Genomic DNA, 12,568 nt, shown 5'->3' on the forward strand with positions numbered 1-12,568 from the left:
ATATATGTACATTAAAGGTCCCATGACATGGTGCTCTTTGGATGCTTTTCTATAGACCTTAGTGGTCCCCTAATACTATATCTGAAGTCTCTTTCCCGAAATTCAGCCTTGGTGCAGAATTACAGCCACTAGAGCCAGTCCCACAATGAGCTTTCCTCAGAAAGTGCCATTTCTGTGTCTGTAGCTATTGAGGAGGAGAGGGGGGGGGGCAAGGTGGAGGGTGGGAGTGTGGCCTTAACCAACTGCCATTTGAAAGCCATGATGCCTCTCTCTCATGGGTTGGCCAAATTCTCTGGGCGGGCAAAGCAGAGAAAGGGGAGGTAACCTTGCTCCTTATGACCTCATAAGGAGAAGATTCCAGAACGGCCCATCTGAGCTTTCATTTTCTCAAAGACAGAGCAGGATACCCAGGGCTCGGTTTACCCCTATCACCATTTCTAGCCAATTGGGGACCATAGGCAGGCTGGGGGAACTCATATTAATGTTAAAAAACATCATAAAGTGAAATTTTCATGCTATGGGACCTTTAATTAAATCCTTTTATGTGTTTCCATATCAATGCACACTACTCCGGGGGACGGTTCTAGAAACACAGTCCAGTCCCTCCAACACATGGATTTCACGCCCCAGGTTGGACGCTGTGCGTACTGTTTATCCCTTGTGACAATGTCTTCGGGGACTGACCAGCATGGTGGCTAGATCAGCCAAGTAATCTTTGCCTAACAAGGGGAAGTTGTCCCGTCTGAAACCGCTGGAATCCCTGCCAGCTTCTCCTGTCTTGCTTTTCCAACAACTAGAAGCTCATGCGGGGGAAGAAAGGCCTAAAGGTTTTTTTTTGTTGTTGTAGTGTATGTGCAAACACAATACTCCCCAGGGTAGATTGTTAAGGGGTGGCCCGAGAGCCACAAAGGACAGTGGGTGTTTGTCCGTGAGGCAAATAAATGCTCTGTCTCTCTCCAAAGTCAGACTCAAATTTTCAGGATGCATCTTGTCAGCTATATTGGCTTGTTTCTGGAAATCACATGAGGCCCGGCGTTTCATATGCCTGAAATGTCCTCTGAGGCAGTTGAGATGTCTTACGTCCCAGTGCCAGGTTCTGTGAGATCAAGCCAACAGCTACTGCACGCAGTGGTGTCTAGTTTTTTTTAGTAAGTATACTGTGATCTTTCCCTCCCAGCTTCATAATCGCCATTCCCAGAGTGACGCGTCCCAGAACGACAGCCCCATATGTATTTTATAATGTTGTCGCATATAGCATCAGCCTTATCTGGCTCATTTTCTGTAGTTTCTGTAACATTAACGTCTGCTGCAGTGTCACTCGAAGCAGCAGTATAGCTTAATGGGCAGGCTTACCCAAATACCGTGTTGTTTAAAATCACATTCGTTTCAAGTGATTCACATTAATTAATTTCAGATTTGCACAGAGAATGACTGCCAAGCAAATGTGTTGTTGTTCCTACGTGACTCGCAACACAGGCGGGGTGAATTTATGAACGTAAGTGTGAAAGTTCTGTCACAAAAAACAATCGTTATGTATCGTTATCCTTGCGCTTTTGTAAGTGGGTATATGCAAATCCTTGACATTTTCCTAGTGGGTATATGGCGTATACCTGCGTATCACATAGACACCAATGACTGTACGCTTCTAACACGCGCTGCCGTGCTGCTCTCGGGTGCACGCCCCTTTAAAAACAAAAGTTGTCAAAAAATGTTTGCATTTCAGAACCTTAGGAATTGGACAGCGGCCAACACGAACACACACGCCTATTAACTTGATAATAAAGCCGTAAAGGGACAGCGCCACTTCTCACAAATACAGATAGGATTGGAGATAGGATTGGAGATGATAAGTTTAACTGACACGTAACTGCAATCATCTTCGTGGACTGACATCGAGATAACCAATCACACTATGACAGACGCTCCACCTAGCACCAACTGCAAGGTTTAATTTTAAATGAATGTAGCCTACTGGCAGTGTGGCACACGTGGATGCTCAGTAAAATACTGAGGTATTGGCGCCTATTGTGGGAAGGAAGGACCCACCCATGACCATAGTGTTTGCCAAGTTGGGCCCTTGCCAGCTCGTCGTAGCTCCCACTTTGGCTTGAACCAAGGAAGCTACCTTGGCCTTGCTTTTAGAGATGAAGAAACTCCCATAATTTTATGTTGTGTTCATGAGAGTAGAAGCAGCATTTTCAAAGGCTGCCACACACACGTGGAGGAAGACAATGCTCAATCAGATACATTAAGAATGTAGCTCTGTTGTGAAAGGTCACTGATTAAATGTGAAAAAGACCAAGGATATGTGTATGGACTTTAGATGTCATCACTCCAACCCTGTGAAGAAATTGTTGAATCATACAAGTACTTAGGCACTATAATTGATAATAAGCTGAGCTTTGAATGTAACACCAATACATTGCGTAGTAAAAAAGCCAGCAGCGCCTTCTCTGTCTGAGGAATTTAACAGATCCCTGATGACTTTGTTTTATAGATCTTTTATTGAGTCGATTTTTACTTTTTCTTTTATCTGTTGGAATCCCGCTTCACTTATTCTAAAACAGAAAATGCATTAAAGGGGAACTACTGTTTTTTTCAACCTGGACCCTACTTTCCTATGTTTTTGTGTGTAAGTAACTGATAGGAACAACAATCTTTGAAATAGGTCCAGTATTAAGCGTGACCGCTGTAACTGGCTGCAATATAATCCTATGGGGCAAATGTTGAGCGTCAGTTTGGTCCAATGAAACACACACATACACACACAATTAGGCATTCGACAGCTATTGTGTCACTAATTACCGTAAGTCTATATCGACACTATGTCGTTTCCGGGATTGTTCTGGTGCCGCCGGGGCTTAGCGAAGCCCAAGACAATTGTGATTGGTTTATAGAAATGCCAATACACTAGAGCACGTTTTTCTCCCATCCCGGAATGCTTTGTAGACTAGCAAGACCCTCCTCCGCAGCGCTGTGGAGAAAGGTCTGGCAATGCAAGACTACCGTAAGTCTAATCGTCTCGTCACATGATCAAATAGAGACTTGACATTGGACAACATAACCATACATATTACCCAGCAATCATCACTGCATATCTTTACATATCAGATATACTGTACCAAAGGAATGATTCATTTCAAGGGTGCAAAATTGTCACCTTTCAGTGAAAATCCCTTTTGAATCCAAAATTGGTTGTTTGTGTGATTTGTGTCGATCCAATGAGTTTATTTTTTTAAGTGCTCTAAACCGATGTCCCCCCTTACACTAACATTATAATTATAATAATATAATAATAATTAGGCCAACATTAATTCTAGGGTTAGCTTACCCCTTTCTTCATGCTCAATTTGAGTCCATACAAAGCCTTTACAGATTGCTACTGACTACTTAACTAAAAAGAATTAAAACTATGACAGCGCTGAGTTGCCTTTTCGAGGGCATGTACTGTATAGCAAACTGCACCTTTTTAATTTAATGTGAGTTCTTTGAACACAGGTGTATTTTCAGAGGTAGCAATCTGAATCGCTCGCAAGTCACTCTCACTCTGCCCAGCGCATTCATTTACATGCAGTTTAAAAAATTATTATATTCGGGTTAAGGCAATATCCCGCTTTCTAAAACGCCATGTAAACACCTCACCCTTGTTAAAATCGGATCTCTCATAACCCCGGTTAACAGACCTAGAGAACTCCTTCAGTAACCAGGGGATTCCTCCATGTACAGTACGTACACCTTAAACAGGGTATGATCGGGTTAAGTTAAGTTCAACTGCCGTTCCCCACTCCCCTGGAGTGGTTTTTTAACCATAAATAATCCGTCTGCGCTGTGCGTACAACAAAACAGCTATGCATGAATAAGCGGGCCATCTGCAGCAAAGAGCCTACGGTCCATCTGTTTTACTCCCCGCCAAGGCAGAAGCGGACACCGTGATTTGGCTAAACAGATTGTCTATCTCCACCTGACACGTTACTGATATAATGAGCCCAAAGGTTGTGTTTTTTCATTTTTCATTTCATTTTTATTTATATAGCACTAGTAAACACAACAAAAGTTGACCACTGTGCTTCACATAACAAGAGTCAGATAAGAAAATAGAATAAAACATCCTTCAGACAACAAGAAGACATAGATAAAAAATCAAAATGTAAAGAAATGCACGCTCCAAGAGATAAAACTTTAGTTTGAGCTTAAACTCATATAAAGAGGACAGCAATCTCAAGCAGACGGGGAGGCTATTCCACAGCTTAGGACCAACAACAGCGAAAGCACGGTCCCGTCTTGACTTTAGTGGCGAGCGTGGCTGGGACAGATCATAGTTGCTCGTGGACCGTAGACACCTACCAGGTACATTCAGATCTAACAGTTCAGATAAATAAGCTGGTGCAAGACCATTTAAAGATTTAAAGACAAACAGCATTATTTTCATATCAACTCTGTAGCGCACCGGCAGCCATTTAAGAGACACTAAAATGGGAGTGATACAGTATGTTCATGTTTGCGAACCCCAGTCAGGAATCTGGCGGCTGCATTTTGGACCATTTGAAGCCTTGTAATAGAGAACTGGGGCAGTCCTGCATATAAAGAATTACAATAATCCAGACGGGATAGAACGAAAGCGTGGATCACTTTTTCAAGCTCTATTGGTGATAGAAAATGCTTAACTCTGGATAACAGCCTCAAATGATAAAAACTTGATTTTACCACTGTGTTTATGTGTTTATCTAGCTTTAAAGTGGAATCCAAAACCACTCCCAGACTCCTGACAGTAGGTTTAATGTCATAGTACAGGTCTGCAGTATTAAAAGTATTTTTTCCATCTCCCAGAACAGGGCCAAACACAATAGCTTCGGTTTTACTCTCGTTTAAATGTAAAAAATTCAAGGACATCCAGGATTTTACGTTGTTTAAACACGCGGATAGGGTTTCAAGGCCCTTTGTGTCAGTGCGCTTAAAAGGCAGATTGATTTGTGTCATCTGCGCATAAGTGAAAAGACACTACGTGTTTCCTAAAGATTGATCCTAACAGTAGCATATATAAAGAAAACAGAGTAGGAGCCAAAATGGAACCCTGTGGAACGCCATATGTAAGTGGAGCAATCGAAGTGTTTAAAGTGGTGTGAGAGACAGAGTGAATTACAATACTCCTCATTAACTAAGCTCTCGAAGAAAATCATGTCAAAGGAGCACAATGAGTTTTCGCAAATAACCACTCAGCTGCATCCGTGACACAAAACATTTTAGCTTTGCTGAATACAGAAATAAAGCTACAGAAAAAAGAAGAGACAAGGAACTTTTTGCTCTTGTTGTGAAAATGGTGGGCTTTTGCTATCAGATAATGCATATAGAGCCACATAACAGTTGGCGCTGTGACAACTATCTTACAAGAAATGCACTCCTGCACTCTGTCAACAAGGTGAGTGAGGAACATCTCCTGAATTCCGATGTAAGGGATGCCGCTGCAATTACTTTGAAATTGCTGCCATGTCACTGCATTTGGCCGCACCCTGGATTGATTCCGTTTCTACCAAGCACCGCACGAAAATTCTTTGTAACAGGCAGAATGTTGGCTAACATGTAACGTGTCAAGGGATTGTGACCAAATGCTAAAACCGACTATATAAATACATATAAACAGTATATATTGTGATTTGTGCTACTTACATAATCACGGAGTTACTGTATCTTCTCTAAATTCCAGTTATACCAGATAAACAAGGCTGTCAATTCCAGCGCATGCTCCATTACAGTTGCAATGAGGCAAAACTTATATTAAATACTGTGTAATGATAGCATTTAAATGGGTAGATAATCAACTAATTTGATCATTTAGCTAGTCTTTTTCCATCCCCTGATAGGGTGATGTGCTTCTGTGTGTGTGCGTGTGCATGCGTTTGCGTGTGGGGGCGGGCCTGTTCAGAGGGGTGCGTGCGCCTCAGCTTTTGTGTGTGTGTTGCTTGCTTCAGAGTTCACGTTAATGCACATGTGTTCACAGCAGCAGCAGCCTGAGCTTCTGCTGCGAGTTGTTTCTGTTTGTGTTCTCTGGTGAAATTGTCTAAGGGATGACAATTTGTGCAGCTGTCTTCCTTTCACTCATATCCACCTGAGAGGTTGATAAAGAGTTGAGTGAAGGCTTATCAGTCCGTTTGATAACGTTTAAATAAGAGTTGTGCTCAGGGCATTCTCGTCTGAGCCCTGTGTTACAGAGATCTGCTTCACACCGACAACAATCTCAGCTTGAGCAGGAAAAAGTTGAGGCGGGATAATTTTGCGAGCAGATTCTCAAAGCTTTAGAAATTGCTTAGCCTGGCAAAACAGTTGTGTTCTTAAGGCAACCTGGATATACCTGTATTGCAAAAAAGGCTACTTTAAAGGTTAAGTTGTAAAGTGGAGGGGTTTTTTTTAGAGCACAGATGCTCAGTGGCAAACTTAGACATGTGGGCACTGTGTGTGTGTGTGTGTGTGTGTGTGTGTGTGTGTGTGTGTGTGTGTGCGCCTCTGCCTCTTTCAGTGTGAAGATCAATTCAAAGCTTGAGGCTCTTAAATGAGAGTAAAATGTAAAAATCTCACGAATTTCAACATCTCAACAAGCTTGAGTTGGGAGAGCATTGACATTTAAAGGTCCCGAATTATTCACTTGTCAGGATTTAAATTGACCATTTCTAGTGACACAAATATGTTATGTGATAGGAACGGGCCTGTTTATTACAAGTGAACGTATGCTGACTGTAGAGATGTGACCACACGTTGTATTGGGAATACGAGGACATGTTCAGGCAATCTATTTTTGCATTATTGAAAACGTATGAAAACATAACTGTTTTGTTTATCGCTTCACAGTATATACATATGGCCGCATTGTCAGTCAATATAGGGGTTGCTCCCATGGTTTTTTGCATCCTAGCGTGTGAATTAAATACCATTGTTGTAATCACAGAGTATCCTACTATATGTAGATTACCTTTTCTTTTATATATATGTAAACACATTATGTAGAACTTGTATTCATTTTCTAAAGATAACAACTAGGGCTGCTACTATAAATTATTTTCATTGTCAATTAATCTGTCGAATATTTTCTGAATTAATCGATTGATTTGGTCTATAAACTGTCAGAAAAGGGTGAAACATGTCGATCAGTGTTTCCCAAAGACGATGTCCTCAAATGTCTTGTTTTGTTGTCCACAGATCAAAGATATTCAGTTTACTGTCATAACGGGAGGGAAGAAACTAGAAAATATTCACATTTAAGAAGCTGGAATCAGAGAACTTTGACTTCTTTTCTTTTTTTAATTACTCAAGCTAATTTAATACTTAACAGCAAATTGATTAAACAATTAGTCTTTGCAGCTTTAATAACAATACATCGGAAAACCAAATTCTGACAAAAATAGTACCCTCTGTTGCTGGCCCGTGTCATGTTATTAACTTCCATACACGGTTGTGTATAGTTAAATTCCAGCTATTGTTGTGATGTCAATCAATGCTTGACTAGAGGCTAATTGGAATATCTATTGTTGCACACTGACTGGCACAAAGTGACAAAATGTTTAGGTGGGCAGCTTCAATTGAACCGCTATTTCAAATTGAATTACTTCCACTTAAACTGAAATTTCCAACATGAACACTTGTGCGAGTTCTCTGTGTTGAGCTTTCATTTTATCTCCGAAAGACATTAGGGAAGTCGCTCCACCTCAGCCTTCCTCAGCTATCTAAGTACACGGGATTTCATCATCTGCTTAATTGCTTACCCTAATTTGCTTTGCTGGCACTGTCACAGCCCCATTGTACTGTTATCAAATCACTGGACACTGTAATTAACTTTACATTGTAACCACCACCTCTGTAACTGGCACAGACCAGCTGTTAAATGCTTTTTCACTTTATTGTCTTTTTTTTTTTTTTTTCTTCTTCTTCTTCTTTTTCCTTCCCTTGCAGAACGAGTACAGGTGCCCACGCCCCCTACCCGGTGCCTGGCTGGGAGATGTGCCTACCATCCATTAACCCCTAAAAGGAACTGCTTTGGATGGTGCAGCAAACCACGAGCGTACAGGAGAGACAGAGAGAGAGAGAGAGAGATACAGTATACAGTGAATCCATCAAAATCCTACTCCCACATGTCACATTCTAGGATACATTTAAAATGGTCCTCCACGCTAACAAGGGCAACCACTGACCACGACAAAGAGGAGATAATGTTTTTTTTTTCTTCTTCAGATTTTACAATCTCTTATTTTTTTGGCCTGTGGTCTTTGGTCATCGGCTTTGCTGCATTCCGTCATGCTTCATCACGACACGTTCATCATCCAGACACAGATGGTTGTGGAATTGCAGTCCCATGTTGAATAGCAGAGCCTTGGAAGTGCACCAGTGGATGGTTAACACCAACATGGGAGCTTATTGTATAGACTATAATAGCTTATTGTCTCCATGAGGACAGCGTGGCATTGTTTTAAACACAGGGCGCGAGACTGTACACATTCAAGAGGGTTTAAAAAAAAAAAGTGTAAACTGAGCAATGAATCACTGATAATGAAAATGCACTCAACAGGTGGCTCTGGCCGCTCTGCTAACACAGCTGTGTATAATTTAAAGTGGGTTTCCATGTTTTGATGCCATGTGAAGCATCATGTTATCACATTTCAATACTTTTTAAGAAAGACTAATCAAAGGCTAGTATGGTGTTAATGTGCCTCACTGGAGCAGAAACATTCCGAAAGGGGTTTGTGTGCACCTGTCAGTAAGGAATCATCTGCTCTGTCAGGTGGAAATCAAGGCAGCAGCTGGAACATTGTTTGAACGCCGTGAAAAGCAAACTCCGCCAGCCAATGACCTTTGGTGATGTTTTTTTGTTTGTTTGCTTATTAATTTTTTATTTTTTTTTAAGAACACTTTTTCTAAGTTGTTTCTAATTGCAATCAAATCTCGACTCTCTAGTTTGATTTGAAGGACCGTAAGGGCAATCGGAAGCCAAAAGAGGGAAAAAAAGAAAAAGCTCCTATAAGGGGGGAAAATGTAATTTTCTGAAATTATAATGTTGTTAATGTTGTACTTTATGGATATGTGTTTCTGCCATTTTCAACACCAAATACCAAAGAGCCAAATGGAGCATTTTTGGCTCGCCCAACCAGGGGTTGTAACAGATCCAGGATTTGCTCCCCAAAAAAGAAATCCGCGAAAAATCAAAAGAAGCCTCAACTTCCCTCACATCCAGCAGTGCTGCGTTGCCCAATTGGCTTCTTCTTTTTATTATTATTATTATTTTTTTTATTTTATTTTTTTTATGTGTGTAATGTGTACGTCTTTGTGAACAAATGATCTTGCAACGACAGTCTTCATTGGTAAGATCTTGTCTGAAAGACAACTTCGAGCACTGCTCACATGTTAGGACTTCTGTTGAATACGTGCTTCACATTCTCCCCTTGAAGAGACTGCAGATGTTGCTGTGTGCACTCCGCGTGTGCTTGTGTTTCATACGTTATGAGTTCTGAATTATATTTGAGATGCACTGAGTTGTGAATTGTTTGTTTCAACCTTCAGACATAATCTTTCTACACCGGAAAATGATAATTTTCTATTGTAAATTTCTGTCCCCCCTCTCCCACCCCTTGAATTTGTTGATATTTAGTATAAGCAGCTGTATTCTTTATTCACTTTCAACAGTATGTTTTTTAATGAAAATAATGACTTTATTGGTGAGCAATATGGATTCGTCAAATTAAAATATTCATTAATCATTTTTTTGGTGTTCAAGCTCTGTGTGTGTATGAAGCATTTTCTTATTGTGTGTGTGCACACTGTGATTTAAAAGACTTGTACGCTGTTCCATGTCTCCATTCACGCCTGTTGGAAGCTGTCCTATTCTATACAGTTCTCTGGTGACGGGCTGACGACGAGGCTGTCACATCAATATTAGCCTCATTAAAAAAAAAAGGCGGCTTGGTGCAGGGTTATTCTGGATCGGTGACGACTTCGTTGACTGCATAATCGGATGTCCCTTCTTGGAAAACTTGTTCGTTTCGGTAAACGACAACAAACTTCGAGCTAGCACGCTACATGCTGAAAATGGCAAGTTTTGAAGAAAATTTGGATCGTGCCACAAGACAGGCCTGCTTGATTCATTCAGGGAATTATTGTAAAGATTAACAAAGAATATGTTTGACGTTAGGGCATTTACTATCTAACTGAGACGTTTCGGGACCGATTGTGGTAGGATTGCTGTGGACAAAGTGACGGTATACATGGCGATACACTGGTGAGAGCAAATTGCATTTAACCATGTATCCAGCTAATTTAAATAGTTCACGTTTTCTTTTATTGGGGTGCAAATGTTCCACCTTAACAAGTTCCTTCCCGAAACCAGTTTGCAGAGCCAGCGTCGCTGCGTCCGGAGCTTAGCGCCAACCGAGACAATTGTGATTGGTTTTTTTAATGAAAATAATGACTTTTTTTTTGTTCCAGCTATGTGTTAATGAACCATTTTCTCATATTGTGTGTGTGCACGCTCGCTGCCCGCTGTAATTTCCTAGGCTTGTACACTGTTCCATGTCTCCATTCACGCCTGTTGGAATCTGTCCTATTCCCCACAGATCTCCGGTGACGAGGCTGTCACTTCAACATTAGCCTCATTAATTTAGAGAGCAGAGCATTGATCTCTGTTCGACCGTTCTGTTCATGGTGACGCTCACTGCGGGCCCCACCAGCCCTCTAATTACGCTTCTCGTGTAATGTGTTGTATATCTCAAGAGGGGGCCGTGCTTAGTGAATTTGCTCTATGTTCGCTGCACTTGGAACAGTTCAAGCTGTCAGCTCAGAGGCCCAGATGGCCAATCTGCCTGGCACTCCCTGTGGTATTTTCACATCTCTACCTATCTCCCCCCTGCTACCACACTACTCCCTCTCCCATCTTGTCTTCCTCTCTGTCGGGTGCCCCCATCTCCCTCGCTTTTCGATTTCTTCATTGACATTTTTGGTTAGTTTTCTCTGCATCTCTGTCGTTTTTTTTCCTCCTGTTTTTCTGCTTCCTTCTTCTGTCTTAAAGAGTCAGTTCACCCAAATTACAGAAATACATTCGTCCTCATCCCTGGTCTTATATAGCCATGCAGATTGTTTCAGTTTCACAATAGACAGTTGGAACAAAAACTGAACATTGTACCCTTCGTGAAGATGCTGCTTCCAGCCCAATAAAATTGGGGCTGAATAGAATTTAGTTTGTGTTGCTCAAAGCATTTAGTTCCAACGGGAGTGTTGAGAGTGAAGTCTGTGGGTTATCCAGAGTAACTGTGACATTGTTTCTGTAAAAAAATACGTTGCTGTAGAATTTGTCAACTGGGATTTTTCAAAGCACATTTTTAAACTCTTTGTTTTGCCTGACCAACAGTCCAAAAACCCAAAGATATTCCATTTAAAATGATATAAAACAAAGAAAAGCAGAACATATTCATATTTGAGAGGCAGAAGTAATTTATCAAGCAACAATTCCAAGTATTTTCTTGTAAACTGAATGTCTTTGGGTTTTGGACTGTGGTTTGGGAAAGAAAAATACATTTGAGGACTTCACATTGGACTCTGGGTAATTGTGGGAGTCCATTCTATAAAATAAACTAACTTTTTTTTAATTTATTTTTTAATAGTGACAAATCAATCCATAATGGCAACAATCATTAGTTGCAGTGGTGCATGAGAAACGTTTTTGTTTTTAGTTTTAAATTTGAGTGAACTGAGCTTTACCTATCTCTTTCCTTTCACATATGTTGTACATCTCTGTGCTTGGTAGTATCTTCTGTATTTCTCTGTCCCCCCCCCCTTTGTGTGTCTGTCTTATCCACTGCTGCTCTCTATGATCTCTGTTACACAGTCTCCGTCTCTAGCGCTGCATGTGCTGTGGCAGCACAGACAGGGCTGTATGCCTGAGAGCAGACACCATGCATTATTCATGTGGCTTGGGCTCCCTGTTGACCCGAGTCCAAACAGTTGGCTGTCTATAACACTTCCACAGAAAGGCCCCAGGATGAAGATGTTAAACTATAAGCTGATACACTGATATAGCAAGCCACTGCCATGACATTGCAGACATTGTCTCTATCCACCATCTCAGATTAGATGATAGTTTAAAGTGTATGAAACCCTTTGAAGCAAAGACATGCACAAAAAGGTCAAGCAACGCAATGGATTACAATATAGAGACTTGAGAAAAGTTTAAATCCAGACAAAGACTTGAAAAGAAAGATCAGATTATCTAACTTGGTTAGAGTTTATGGAACACTATATTGAAGATCACAACAAATGCAACATAAAAAAAAATATATATCAAACCTGTATCAAAATTGAGACATTTTATAAAATGGCCAGCTTCTGGTTGAAAGGCTATCCAAAAACTAGCAAAGATTTCAACAACCCTTGTGAGCCTTGATTTTTTTTGGATTGGCAAAGGGCGTGTAAGAAAACAGAAAAACAACCCCTTTGTTTCCCATGTTCCTCCACCTCCTCCTCTTCTTCCTTCTCCTCTTCCCGGTCTTCGCTTTAAACAAATGTGCCACTAATATCTTTGCCTAACCTCACGACGGCT

The 12,568-nt window shown here is 41.0% G+C and overlaps 1 protein-coding gene across 1 annotated transcript in view; it reads left to right on the top strand.

Moving 5' to 3' along the window:
- Positions 1 to 9,739, top strand: part of lrrtm4l1 (leucine rich repeat transmembrane neuronal 4 like 1) — a 62,189-nt gene extending 52,450 nt beyond the window's left edge. The window contains exon 3 of the mRNA XM_028601920.1: positions 7,939 to 9,739. Within this exon, the coding sequence (XP_028457721.1) occupies positions 7,939 to 8,004 (66 nt within the window). The 3' untranslated portion in view covers positions 8,005 to 9,739. The remainder of the gene's footprint in view (positions 1 to 7,938) is intronic.
- The last annotated feature ends 2,829 nt before the right edge of the window (positions 9,740 to 12,568 follow it).

This window comes from Perca flavescens, chromosome 16, assembly GCF_004354835.1.
Source record: "Perca flavescens isolate YP-PL-M2 chromosome 16, PFLA_1.0, whole genome shotgun sequence".
Taxonomy (NCBI): domain Eukaryota; kingdom Metazoa; phylum Chordata; class Actinopteri; order Perciformes; family Percidae; genus Perca; species Perca flavescens.